The sequence below is a fragment of the Coenobita brevimanus genome, chromosome 62 (assembly GCF_032717465.1).
Source record: "Coenobita brevimanus isolate Jiangsu-jjx chromosome 62, ASM3271746v2, whole genome shotgun sequence".
NCBI classification, from domain to species: domain Eukaryota; kingdom Metazoa; phylum Arthropoda; class Malacostraca; order Decapoda; family Coenobitidae; genus Coenobita; species Coenobita brevimanus.
Window position 1 is genome coordinate 3,087,336 of NC_137015.1, and position 12,908 is coordinate 3,100,243.

General features: G+C 46.2%; 1 protein-coding gene across 1 annotated transcript in view; it reads right to left on the reverse strand.

The window, feature by feature from the left end:
• Positions 1 to 207: 207 nt before the first annotated feature.
• The window catches only part of LOC145403933 (DNA-binding protein D-ETS-3-like), a 169,109-nt gene continuing 156,408 nt past the window's right edge, over positions 208 to 12,908 (reverse strand). The window contains exons 8-11 of the mRNA XM_080275534.1: positions 3,778 to 3,825; positions 1,866 to 2,055; positions 897 to 1,105; positions 208 to 358 (exon numbers count right to left, since the gene is read on the reverse strand). Coding sequence (XP_080131660.1) covers positions 210 to 358; positions 897 to 1,105; positions 1,866 to 2,055; positions 3,778 to 3,825 — 596 coding nt within the window. The 3' untranslated portion in view covers positions 208 to 209. The remainder of the gene's footprint in view (positions 359 to 896; positions 1,106 to 1,865; positions 2,056 to 3,777; positions 3,826 to 12,908) is intronic.

Below are 12,908 nucleotides of genomic sequence, written 5' to 3' on the forward strand. Positions count from 1 at the left end.
TCTGGGTCACAGAACACAATTACCGGCATATTAAAAAACATACCCCGCAGAACGCCTCTCTTGAAACTCCACCACCTTTACCATCACCATCTAGCTATTTACCTTTTTTTGTTTCCCTACTGGTCCTCCAGCGTGGTTACCTGCTGGAAAGTGGAGGACCAGTCAGGGAGGGAGACGGACTCGCGTGACCAGTTGGTGAAGATGCTCTGTCATGCGTAGTGCGGGTAGGCGGAGGAGATGTGTGACGTCATGTGGGTCGGGTGGTGCGTCATGGTGTGGCCTGACGCCGCTGCGATGTTGGAGTACAGGTTAGCGCTGGGGTTGGTCCAGTACGACGTGGGTGACGGGAATATGCTGCCTGTGGAGGCACCGAGGCCAAGTGGGGAGTTGTTAGTCGGGTGGAAGGAAAATGGCGTACCGTTAACACATACTTTACCCTACATATTCACTGTATACATTAACTTTGAGTATCATACACAATACTTCAAGCTTACAATATACAGGTCAGTAGGCATGATATAAAAACAATATCTTGGTAAACTAGTTAACGAAACGGATACGGTTCAACATACGGGTTACATAAAGTGTCCTCTAAAAATTTTGCCCATAACTTAAGTTTTACATCTTACAATTGATCCGTTTTGAGACGGTGAAACATTCTCTCCCAAGAAAGGCTTGTGCCTGTGTCGGCATTACTTAAATTAGAACTTTACCACTGACCTGCCAATGAAGGCATACCACTCTCCACTCTCATGAAGTTCTGCAAGACTTCGTAATATTTTGACACGGATTTGATTAATAAATACAAATAAAACATCACTGACCTGCCGATGAAGGTGTCCCCACAAGACTATCAGTTTGGAAGCAGTACACTTGGGCTACTGTACTGTACTGACCTGCTGACGAAGGTATGCCCGTGTGCGTGCTCATGAAGTTCAGCTTGGTGGTGGGGTGGTAGGAGGACATGAACAGGTCGCTCTGGTACTTGTAGGCGGTGGGGTCGGCGCCGGCGGGTTGGGTGGCCGCCGCTAGACCCTGGAAGTCGAATTTGTAGGCGTAGCGCTTCCCGTGTACCTTCGTCATTATATTCTTGTCGTAGTAATACCTGCAGGAGGGATATGTTGATATATAAAATTAAATATATAAAGATTCTAAATATAAAAATTCAAAACATAAAGATTCGATATAAGATTTCTTAAAAATCAAAACAATATTTCTAAATAAAAAATATATAAAAATCCAAATATATTCAAAATCTAGATTCAAAATGCAAAGATTCTGAATAAAAAATCAAAATGTAAATAGAAAATAGAAAATCTTTAAAAATTCAAAATAAAAAATTTACGACAGGCTGCCAGGTAGGTTAAAGGTTTCTATCTGAGGCTCGTATTCTTGTCGATCTCCCTAGCACCTTCTCCTTAGCGATTAATTTTTGGATATGGATGGTTAATATCACCTTAGACCTCACTTACGCAGAGTATGACGATATTGGAAAGATTAAAGCAACACGAAAGATGAGAGTTAAGGATAAGTAAAATAAATCGCTTAGGGAAAGGTGTTAGGGACCTACTATAGTTCACTCCATGCAGCTGTGTTATTACTGAAGAGATTATTATTGGTCTTTCTCTTACGGCCGGACCATCTAGTAAAATGCATAGTCTCTCTCTCTCTCTTTCTGTCTCTGTCTCGTCCCTCCTTCCATCCCTCCCCCGCTCTCTCCGTTTTTCCATCCTTGTCTCTGCCTTGTCTCTCCTTCGATCTCCCCCTCCTCTCTCAATACTTATCAATCTACCTATCTATCTATCCATCTACCCATCAATCAATCAATCAATCTATCTATCTACCCATCTATCTCCCTGACCCACCTGAGCGCCCTAGATAGCTTGTCGTAGTTCATGTTTGGCTTGGACTTCCTTTCACCCCAGCGCCTCGCCACCTCGTCAGGGTCGGTCAGCTTGAATTCCCCGTTGGTGCCCTCCCACGTGATGCAGTTGGCGTTGCTGGAGTCTGACAGCAGCTCCAGGAGAAACTGCCACAGCTGTATCTGACCTGACCCTGTGTGGAGAAGGAGGAGAGGAGGTGTGAGACGGAGCGAGAATAAAGAGAAGGAGAGAGGGAGAGTGAGACGAAGAGAGAATAAAGAGGAGAGAAGCTGAGAAGACAGGGAGACAAGGAATATGAAAATAAAAGTAGCTCCAGGAGAAACTGCCATAGCTGGACCTGACCTGAACCTGTGTGCAGAAGGAGAGGAGGTGTGAGACGGAGAGAGAGAGAGAGAGAGAGAGAGAGAGAGAGAGAGAGAGAGAGAGAGAGAGAGAGAGAGAGAGAGAGAGAGAGGGGCCTTCTTGAAAAATGATTAACTGAGAAGTTCCAAAATTAACGCCACAGCTGGCTTTGACCCGACTGTGTGTGTGTGTGTGTGTGTGTGTGTGTGTGTGTGAGAGAGAGAGAGAGAGAGAGAGAGAGAGAAAGATGGAGAGAAGGTATGAGGAACGTGTGAAAGTGATAGAGGAGACGAAAATAGCAGACTGGAGAGATGAGTGACAAACTTCCACTGAAATTACAATAAAAGGATAGAGACCAGTCTTAAGTGGCGAGAGAGAGGTGTGAGGAGGAGAGATGGGAGAGAAGGAGACGTGTGAGGAGGAGGGATGGGAGAGAAGCAGAGGTGTGAGGAGGAGGGATGGGAGAGTGGGAGGGTGAAGGAGTGGGCGAGGGAGAGAAACAGAGTGTGGAGAAGGGCAAGAGGTGTGAGGAGGAGAGATGAAGAGGAAGGCCTTGGTGGCGAGAAAGAAACACAAAGAGAGTAGAGTAATAAATGAAAGAAACAAGGAGAGAAAGAAATGAGGGGGAGAGAAAACTGTGAGAGAGAAGAAAGAGAGACATACAGTGAGAAAGGAGAGGAAGGAATGTTTGTAGTGGGAGTGGGCAAAACGAGAGGAGAAATTTGGAGAGTTGGTTTTATCTGTCCCTGTAGAAGAAGGGAGAATGGGTGACAGGGGAGAGAGGGGGAGGGAAGAGGAAGAAAGGGAAAGAAAGAGTGGGGAGAGGGAGAAGAGGGGAAGCTGAGAGAGGGAGATAGGAAGAGGGAAAAGGGGAGAGAAAAAGGGAGATGAAAAAGGTAGGAGGTGAGGGAAAATAAGAAAAAAGTGTGAGTTAATGGCCTGATGTATCTTGATCCTCTAGAGAAAGACAGAAAGGGTGAGAAAGAGAGAGAGATATGGGGAGATGAGAGGAAGGGTGAGGGAAGGAAGAGCTGGGTGAGAAGTGAGAGGGAGAGAGATATGGAGAGATGAGAGGAAGAGTGAGAGAGGGAAGAAAAGGATGTGAGGTGAAAGAGAGAGAGAGAGAGAGAGAGAGAGAGAGAGAGAGAGGGGAGAGAAAGAGAGAGAGAGAGAGAAAGAGAGAGAGAAAGAGAGAGAGAGAGAGAGAGAGAGAGAGAGAGAGAGAGAGAATTTACGATACCACTACCACCAACAACCACCACTACCAACATCACAACGTCCAATGCACCCCTACTTATACTGGTAGTCATAATGTTGGTAACAGTGGTAGGAATGTTGGTAGCAGTGGTAGGCATGTTGGTAGCGGTGGTAGGAATAGTGGTAGCACTGGTAAGAATGTTGGCAGTGGTAGGAATGTTGGGAGTATGGTAGTAATATTGGTAGTAAAGACAGTAATGTTGGTAGTAGAGGTAATAATATTGGTAGCAGTGGTAGGATTGCTGGTAGTGATAGGAATGTTGGTGGTAGTGGTAGGAGGAACAACCAACATTACCTGAGCTGGCTAGGCGACTGCTGGTTGGCCCAAACATCTGATACGGATCTGAGGGAGAGAAAAATACAAAAATAAATGAATAAATAAAATACAATACAATACAATCCAAGATCTCCATTATTCCCATTCCAAGTTTCATCCATTCCCATTCCAAGATTCTGATATCCCCATTCCAAGATTCAGCCATTATTTCAGACTTCACATGCCATCATACCCGTTGTGTGTGTGTGTGTGTGAGAGAGAGAGAGAGAGAGAGAGAGAGAGTGCTAACCACACACAAATACGCAACACAAGCTAAAGAAAATTAAAGAAAAAAAAAAACAGCAACTTCCCACCCAACTCCACGTGAACCCCCACTTCTCCCCCCCCCCCGCCCACATCGCTATCCTCTATCCACTTCCCTATTTCCAGCTCCCCCCCACTCTCTCTCTCTCTCTCTCTCTCTCTACTTTTAGCTCCCCCTTCCACTTCTCTTCAGTCCTCCCATCCTCCCACCTATCTCTCTCTCTCTCTCTCTCACCGACACTTCTCCGATAACAGGCTGCCTTATCTGGAGCCATCTATCGGCTGAATCTACACCCCCCCCCCGATAGACACCCCAACCACCTCATTCACCACTCATACATTCATACATTACTCACACACACACACACACACACACACACACACACACACAAGAAGAGGAAAAAATAAACAAGAGAAAATCATGAAGAACTTATGGAAAGGGAAGAATGTGAGGACAAGAGAAGAAAAAATGAAAAGAAAAACAAAATGAAAGAAAGGGGAGAAAATGAAGGCAAATTGAGAGAGAGAGAGAGAGAGAGAGAAACTTGCAAAACTCGGCGTCTCCAATTCCCGACGGCCATTCCAAGATTCCAGAGTGAGATTCCCGATTCCCATTCCAGGCGGCGGTCGGTGGAGGGTCCCTGAGCGCCCTGGCCAAACACTAGGGCGGTGTGTGTGTGTGTGTGTGTGTGTGTGTGTGTGTGTGTGTGTGTGTGTGTGTGTGTGTGTGTGTGTGAGAGAGAGAGAGAGAGAGAGAGAGAGAATGTTTGCAAGGGATTGTGTAAGGAAGGAAATATAGAAAATAGATTTCGTAACTCTCTCTCTCTCTTTCTCTCACTCTCTCTCTCTCCCCAACAATTTCATTTCCTCTCCACTCCCCCTTACCCTTTTTCAGCCTCTCTCTCTCTCTCTCTCTCCCTCTCGTATACTCAACCATCGGAGGGTCTGGTGGGCAGGGGAGAGCCTTTTCCTTTCTCATCCTGTTCTTGAAGTTCTACAACATCTTAACTACTTTTTTCCTAAGGCCAGACCAGCAAACAAGGACCCCAATGTCTGTGTGTTCTGTGTGTCTCGGTAATTCTTGGGAGCTCTTTACCCTCAACTTCCTCTTCCTTCTACTCTTTTTCCTTTATTTTCGCTTCTTTCCTTCCTTTCTTCATTTCCCCTTCCTCCTCTCCCTTTTTCCTTCATCCCTTCCTATCCTTCTCTTACTCTTCTCTCCTCCTCCTCCCCCCTCCTTCTTCTCTCCCCCTTCCCTTCCCCTTTCTCCCTTACCCATTCCAACCACCCTTCCCTCTTTTCCCTCCCTCTCCTCTTTCCCCCTTCCTCCTCCTCCTCCTCTCCTCTTTCCACTCCCTCCTTCCTCCCTGTCAACAACAATATACCTCCTCCTCTCCCTTCCTTCCTCTCGCAATATCCTGCACACACACACACACACACACACACACACACACACACACACACACACACACACACACACACACACCCTCTTCACTATCACTATTGCCCCACACACATTTTCTCCCTTTTTTTCTCACTTGCACTCCAATTCTCCTCCCCCTTTACACACACACACACACACACACACACACACACACACACACACACACACACACACACACACACAATGAAAATGATAGTAATTATCTCATCCATACACCTTTATCTATTTCTTCATTAGCTACCTACCTATCTAACACTCCAATTATCTATCTAAACCTCAAAACCTTATTATCTACTTACGGTACCTACCACCCTACTTACCAACTCTATGTACCTGCTCACCTACTAACCCACCTACCACCTTACTTTCAACTCAATCTACCTACTTACCTCCAGCCTTACCTACCTTCCAACTTACCAATCCACCTACCTAACTAATCATCTACCTATTACTCTCAAACCACTACCAACCTACCTACCTACCTGTCTGTCTGTCTATCTATCAATCAATCTATCTATCTGCTATCATTTTTTCCTGCATAAATAAAATTGTAATAAAAAATGATACCGCGACCAAAATTACTGGGACGAAACTCAGAGGAAAAAAATGTAACACAAAAAATAAATATATGAATTAATACTGGCATCGTGGAAAGTTAGAAGTTAGAAGAGGGAGGCATTAATGTTAGATCTAGAAATACTAATGCGTTTTTATTATGTTATTTATTTCGATAGTATAGGGCTTGCATAGTAGGTCTTCTCTTTTTGGGTTGATGTGTACGCAGAGTGACAGGGAGATGACTGATAACTTTGTGTGTGCGTGTGTGTGTGTGAAGGTTATGCTGCTCAAGGTGGTGGTGGGTGGGGGAGAGCTTTCCTTCCCTCATACATGCTGATCAGATCTTTAGTATAATTAGTTTTACCTGAGCAAATAGCCTCGTTATATGCCTTCCTGTTACCTGTAATTCCACGTTCCTTTATCTGTCCAAACTTACCTACCTCACGCCTTAATTCATTCTCAAACCAACTCTTGTCCTTCCTAACTCCATCCTTTCCTCCCTCCCTCCCTACCTTCTATCCCACCTACCTACCTACCTACTTCCCATGCCACCTACCTACCACCCACATACCTACCTACTCATCTACCTATGATAGCCATTATGCATGTAAATCTTCCAGTCAATATTGAGACTTATTCTGAATGGAAGGGGGTAGGGGGTTCAGGGAAGGGAGGAGGGGGTTGAGTGAAGATGGGGGGAGAGGGTTGAGGGAGGAACGGGGGAGGGACGCTTAGAGATGGAGGAAAGGTGGGGGTTAAGGGAAGAAGGGGATTAACATTTAGGGAAGGAAGAGGAGGGGATGAGGGAAGGAGGGGGGGTTGAGGAAGGAAGGAAGGAAGGGAGGGGGGAAGGGCAGTTGAGAAATGGGTGTTTTGCATAAGAGAAGCTGCAGCCAAGAGTAAGTGGGGGGAGGGGGGTACTGCATCCTGTCTCTCTCTCTCTCTCTCTCTCTCTCTCTCAAACACTTCAAGAAGCCTCGAAAGGTCGCTGGTCCGTTTTCTTTACCGGATTCCAGTGTTTTTCTTGTGGCCAATGTTCTTTTAGGGAGGTCTTAGCTTTTTTCTTTTCTTTCTTCTTTTTTCTCTTGGATAATGTACTTTGCTTGTATTATTTTCTTGTTTTTATGGGTTTTAAGGAGTTAACATAATGAGAGAGAGAGAGAGAGAGAGAGAGAGAGAGAGAGAGAGAGAGAGAGAGATACTGTGCCTGAAGTAATACTGAGAATAGCTGACAAGGAGTGGGAGAGCCTGTGTGTGTGTGTGTGTGTGTGTGTAGCTATGCATGTGCGAGTTCTTTGCCCTGTATGTCAGTGTGCGCGCTCCAGCCCTTGTGTACGTGAATGTGACTCGTCTGTGTGTGTATTCTAGCCCTTGTGTGTGCGTGTATGCGTTTTATTCCCCGTGTGCGTGTATGTGTGTGCGTCCCCCGTGTGCGTGTGTGGGTGCGGATAAAGTGTAACGGTTGGCGCGCAGTTCAAACACTCAAGCCGTTTTATTGGCGCCGCCGGCAACTGCAACCCCTCATAACCGTCTCCAGCCCCCCTCCCCCGAACCCCCACCCCCTCCCTCGCTCCTTCATCTCTTTACACTCTTACGGAGCATTGTTTCATCATCTTCAATCTCCTACCTCTCTTAAGAAGGCTTTTTCTCTACATATTTTTTTCTTGAGTTTCTCCTACAGGGGCATAATGTCATCACCCCCGTTTTCTTTAATTTCCTTCATTAGTTTTTACATCTGCCTTTCTTTTTTTTACTATTACTTAATCTTTTCGTGTCTTTAAGGAAATATTTAGAAGGTCCTTGAGGCGCCGATGGTCCCGTGGTGGCATATTCGGTTCGTAAGTGAGAGGATCTGGGTTCGTTCGATGTAAAATGACTATGCGGGTAGTAATGTGGCAGGAAAGATATTCCAAACACACGCAAACACAAGTAAACAGGCAAACACAAGCAACCACACGCAAACATGTAAACACAAGCAAACATGTTAACACAAGCACACATCGGCAAACACAAGCAAACACAGGAAAACACACGCCAACAGGAGCAAACGCAAGCAAACACAAGACACCAACTCATATATAGCCCACCTCTTCCCTACACACACTCCTGCCAACACTACTACCAACACTCGGAAGCAAATGAAAGCTTAAAGGACGAGGGAGGAAGAGAATGAAGAGAGGAGGAAAAGGACATGGAGAGAGAGAGAGAGAGAGAGAGAGAGAGAGAGAGAGAGAGAGAGAGAGAGAGAGAGAGAATTAGAAAAAGCAAATTTAAAAAAAGCAGGGGGCAGGGGGGGGGGTTAGAACTGAAACTACAGCTGAACAATAAAAAAAAAAAAAAGTCGAGGTAGGAAGTCTGAAAAATGTAATAAAAAAATCAAATAAAAAATCAATTAAAAAAAGGGGGGAAGGAAAGGAGAGAGAAGGAACGAAAAACCTGTGAATCTGAAATGAGGGAAACAAGAGGCGAAATTGACCCCCAAAATAAAGGAAATGGGAGAACGAAGAATAAAAAAAGACAAGAAAAGGAGTTAACAACAGAAATACGGAAAAGAGCCAAAGAAAGCTGAAAAAAAATGGAAAAATAATAGGTACAAGAAAAGGAAGTAAGAAGAGAAATTAATAACCATGTCGTCAGTAGCCCTTCAAAAGACCAAAGACCCAAAAAAAGACCAAAAACGACCCAAAAAAGACCAAAAGACCATAAAAAGACCCCATAACGAAGGCAGTAAGACGAGGAGGACACGGGTGGAGAAGCGCGGGAAATGGGAAACCAGAGGGAGGAAAAAAAGCAAGGAGAGGAAAAAGAAAATGTGCGCGAAAGAGGCGGTGCGAGGTTTGAAAAAAAAAAAAAAGGGCGGGAAACAAAAAAAACGCGCGCGAAAGAGGAGTAGCCAGATGGGAAAAAACCGTTAAAAATACGTTACGGGCTGGTGGATTACTGGGTTGGGTTCTCCTTTTGTTTTTTTGCTTTTTGTTTTTTTTCCCTAATTTCGGTTTCTCTGTAATATGACGACTTTTGTACTTGTATTCTTGGTACCTGTAGGGCGTCTCTCTCTCTCTCTCTCTCTCTCTCTCTCTCTCTCTCTCTCTCTCTCTCTCTCTCTCTCGGAACTCTCTCCTCTTTATTCCTTTCTCCAAATCTTTTTTCCTTAATATTTTTCTTCCATACCCCTGCTCTCGCTTTCTCATCATCCCTCTTCCCTCTGCCTCTTTCCTTCTTCCCTCTCTCTCCTTCCCTTTCCCTCCCTCTCTCTCTCTCTCTCTCCCTTCCTCTTTCCTCCTTCCCTCTCTCTCCCTTCCGCTTTCCTCCTTCCCTCTCCCTCCCTTCTCCCTCATCCGTACCCCGGTCTGATTTCCGGTCCTCGAGATACGCTATCACGAAGAGGGGGAGAGGGGAAAGGGAGAGGGGAAAAAGGGTGGATTGTTTGAGAGGGGAGAGTGGGGGAAAGGGGAAAGGGAGAGAAGAGAAAAAAGTGGAGTTTGACAGGGCAGAGGGGGAGGGGGATTGTTTGAGAGGGGAGAATGGGAGGAAGGGGAAAGGGAGAGGGGAAAAAGGGTGGATTGTTTGTGAGGGTAGAGTGGGGGAAGGGGAAATGGAGATGGGAAAGGAGTGGACTGTTTGAGAGGGGAGAGGGGGAGGGGGATTGTTTGAGGGGATAGTGGGGGGGAAGGGGGAAAGGAGAGAAGGGAAAAAGAGTGGACTGATTGAGAGAAGGGAGAGGGAAAGGGAAAATAAGAGGAAGGGGGAAGGGAGAGGGAGAGAAAGCAGGGAGAGGGAGAACAGGGAAGAGAGGGTAAGGGAGAAGAAAGAGGGAGAGGGGTGTGGGGAGAGGAAAAAGGGTGGATTGTGAGAGGAGAGAGAAGGGGGAGAGGGAGAATATGGGAGAGGGAAGAGGAGAGGGCAATGAAAAGGGAGAGAGGAAAAAGGGTGGCTTGTTTGAGAGGATAGAGTGGGGGAAGGGGAAACGGAGAATTGGGAGAGGGGGAGAAGGGAGTGGAAGAGGTAGAGGAGTGTGGAGAAAGGGGGAGAATGTAGTCAAAGAGAGAGGGAAAATGGTGGATTGTTTGGGGGGGGTTGGGGAGAAAAGGAGATAGGAGGGGGAGGGAATGGGGGAAAGGGAGAGGTGGAGGGGGAAACAGAGGAGAAGGGAGGGGTGAAAAAAAAGGGGAAGGGGGCAGAGTGGATTGTTTAAGGGAAAGAAGGGGATGGAGAGCGGGAAATGGGAGAGGGAGGGAAGGGGGAGGTGAGGGGAAGGAGAGGGGAAGGAGAGAGGAAGTGATTAACTGGGATAGAAAGAGGAGAAAGAACTATGCGCGAGGAAAGGGGAGGGAAGAAGGAGTTACGGAGGAAAAATGGGTGGGCTGCTTAAGAGGGGAAAGAGGGGAATGAGACTAAGAGAAAGAGGGGAATGACAGAAAAAAAAAAAGAGGTCCTGCAGGGAGAGGAAAGAGTAAAAGGGAGGGAGAATAAGGGAAAAGGGAGGTAAAAAAAGGGGAGAATTATGGAAGGGGGGACTGTTTGGTAGGGGAAATGGAGGGAGAGGGAGAGGAGGGTGGGTTAGGTAGAAGGGTGGAAGAGGGAGAAGGGGAGGGGGATGGGAGAGGGAGGGGAGGATGGGTTTGGGGGAAGGGTGGAAGAGGAAGAAGGGGGGAGGAGAAGGAGCGGGGATGGGAAAGGAAGAAGGGGAGAGGGGGATCGGAGAGGGAGAAGGGGGGGGGATAGCTAGAGGAACAGAAAGGGAGGGAAAAGGAACAGTGTGGGAGAGAGAAGGGGAAAATGAATGGAAAGGGAGAGAGAGAACACTGGGAGGCAAAGAGAACAAGGGGGAGGTGAAAAAAAAATGTTGAGAAAAATGGTAGAAAGCGAGAGGAGAGAAAAAGGAGAGGAAATGAGAGAGAGAGAGAGAGAGAGAGAGAGAGAGAGAGAGAGAGAGAGAGAGAGAGGTGAACTAAGAGTGGCATTGCTTGAGAGGGGAAAGGGGAAAGGGAGAGGGGATGAAATGTGAGGATGTGGGGGGAAGGGGAAGAGAAAGAGGGGCAGGGAGAGACGGGGAAGAAAAGGGAGACAGAAAGGAAGTGTGAGGGAGGGAGAGAAAAAGGAGGGAGAAATAAGAAATTGAAAAAATTCCTTGAGAGGGGAAAGCAGGGGAGGGGGAGAGAGGGAACAGAGAAGGGAGGGGGAGGGAGAGGGGAGGGGGGGATGGGATTTTTGAGGGAGGGGTGGTGCTATGGAATATATATAAGAATAAGAAAGAATATTACTAAAAATAAATAAACTGCTTGGCACTTTGCTCATAATTCTGCCACATTTCCTGTTTTTATTTATTTATTTATTTATTTTTTGATTTACGTACTCAGCTAATTATAAGCGATAGTGGGAATAGGGTGGTGGTGATGATGATGATGATGGAGGGAGAATGGGAGAGAAAGAATGACGATGATGATGATGATGGAGGGAGAATGGGAGAGAGAGAATCACGATGATGATGATGATGATGATGGAGGGAGAACGGGAGAGTGAGAATGATGATGATGATGATGGAGGGAGAATGGGAGAGTGAGAATGATGATGATGATGATGGAGGGAGAATGGGAGAGTGAGAATGATGATGATGATGATGGAGGGAGAATGGGAGAGAGAGAATCACGATGATGATGATGGAGGGGAGAACAGGAATTAGAGAGACGGTGATGATGTTAGGATGAAGTGTGAAGAGGTGATTATATGAGAGAGAGAGAGAGAGAGAGAGAGAGAGAGAGAGAGAGAGAGAGAGAGAGAGAGAATGTGTGAAGTTAGTTTTGGAGGGGAGGGAGTGAAAAATGGAGAGAGCGATGGAGAGGGGGAGGAGAGAAAAGTACAGTAGAAGCGAGAGAGAGAGAGAGAGAGAGAGAGAGAGAGAGAGAGAGAGAGAGAGAGCAACAAGGGGAAATGGAGGGAGGGGAAGGAAAGTTATGGAGGAAAAATGAAAACTGGAGGTAAAAATGAGAACTGGAGGAACTCTGGAGGAAAAAATTGGAGGAAAAATAGAAAACTGGAGAGAAAAGGAGGAAGAGAAAGAGGGATAAATGAAATGGGGAGAGAGAGAGAGAGAGAGAGAGAGAGAGAGAGAGAGAGAGAGAGAAAGGGAAAGAAAAACAAGAAAAAAAAATCCCCATCCTTCCCAAACAATATTATATGCCCGATTTTTTTTTCGTTTTGTTTTTTTCGTTTTTTCCTCCCAGTGAGCGAAAATCAGAGACTAAGGGGCGAAAATGAGTGAAGTTTGAGCGGTAAAAAGAGGCGCGTCCGTAATGGAGAGAGAGAGAGAGAGAGAGAGAGAGAGAGAGGCGAGGGCGTTTCAGTGATCTTCGGTTTTTGGTGAGATTTTTTCGTTCGCCCTGTTTTGTGGATGTATGGATAGATATAGATAGACAGATGGATGGATGGACAGAAAGATGGATGGATGGGTGGATAGATGGATGGCTGAAAAAACGAATGAATGGCTGGATGGAAAGAATAGGTAGGTGGGTGGTGGATGGATAGATAGATGGACACAAAGATAGATGGATGGATGGACAGAAAGATGGATGGGTGGATGGGTGGACAGAAAGATGGATGGGTGGATGGGTGGACAGAAAGATGGATAGGTGGATGGATGGAATGATGGATGGATGGAGGAAAAGATGAATGAATGGCTGGATGGAATGAATAGGTGGGTGGGTGGACAGATGGACAGAAAGATGGATGGATGGATAGATGGAAAGATAGATACAGATGTACGGACAGAAAGATGGATGGATGGATAGGTGGATGGATGGACAGACGGAAAGATAAACGGATGGGTGGAAGGGAAGATGAACGA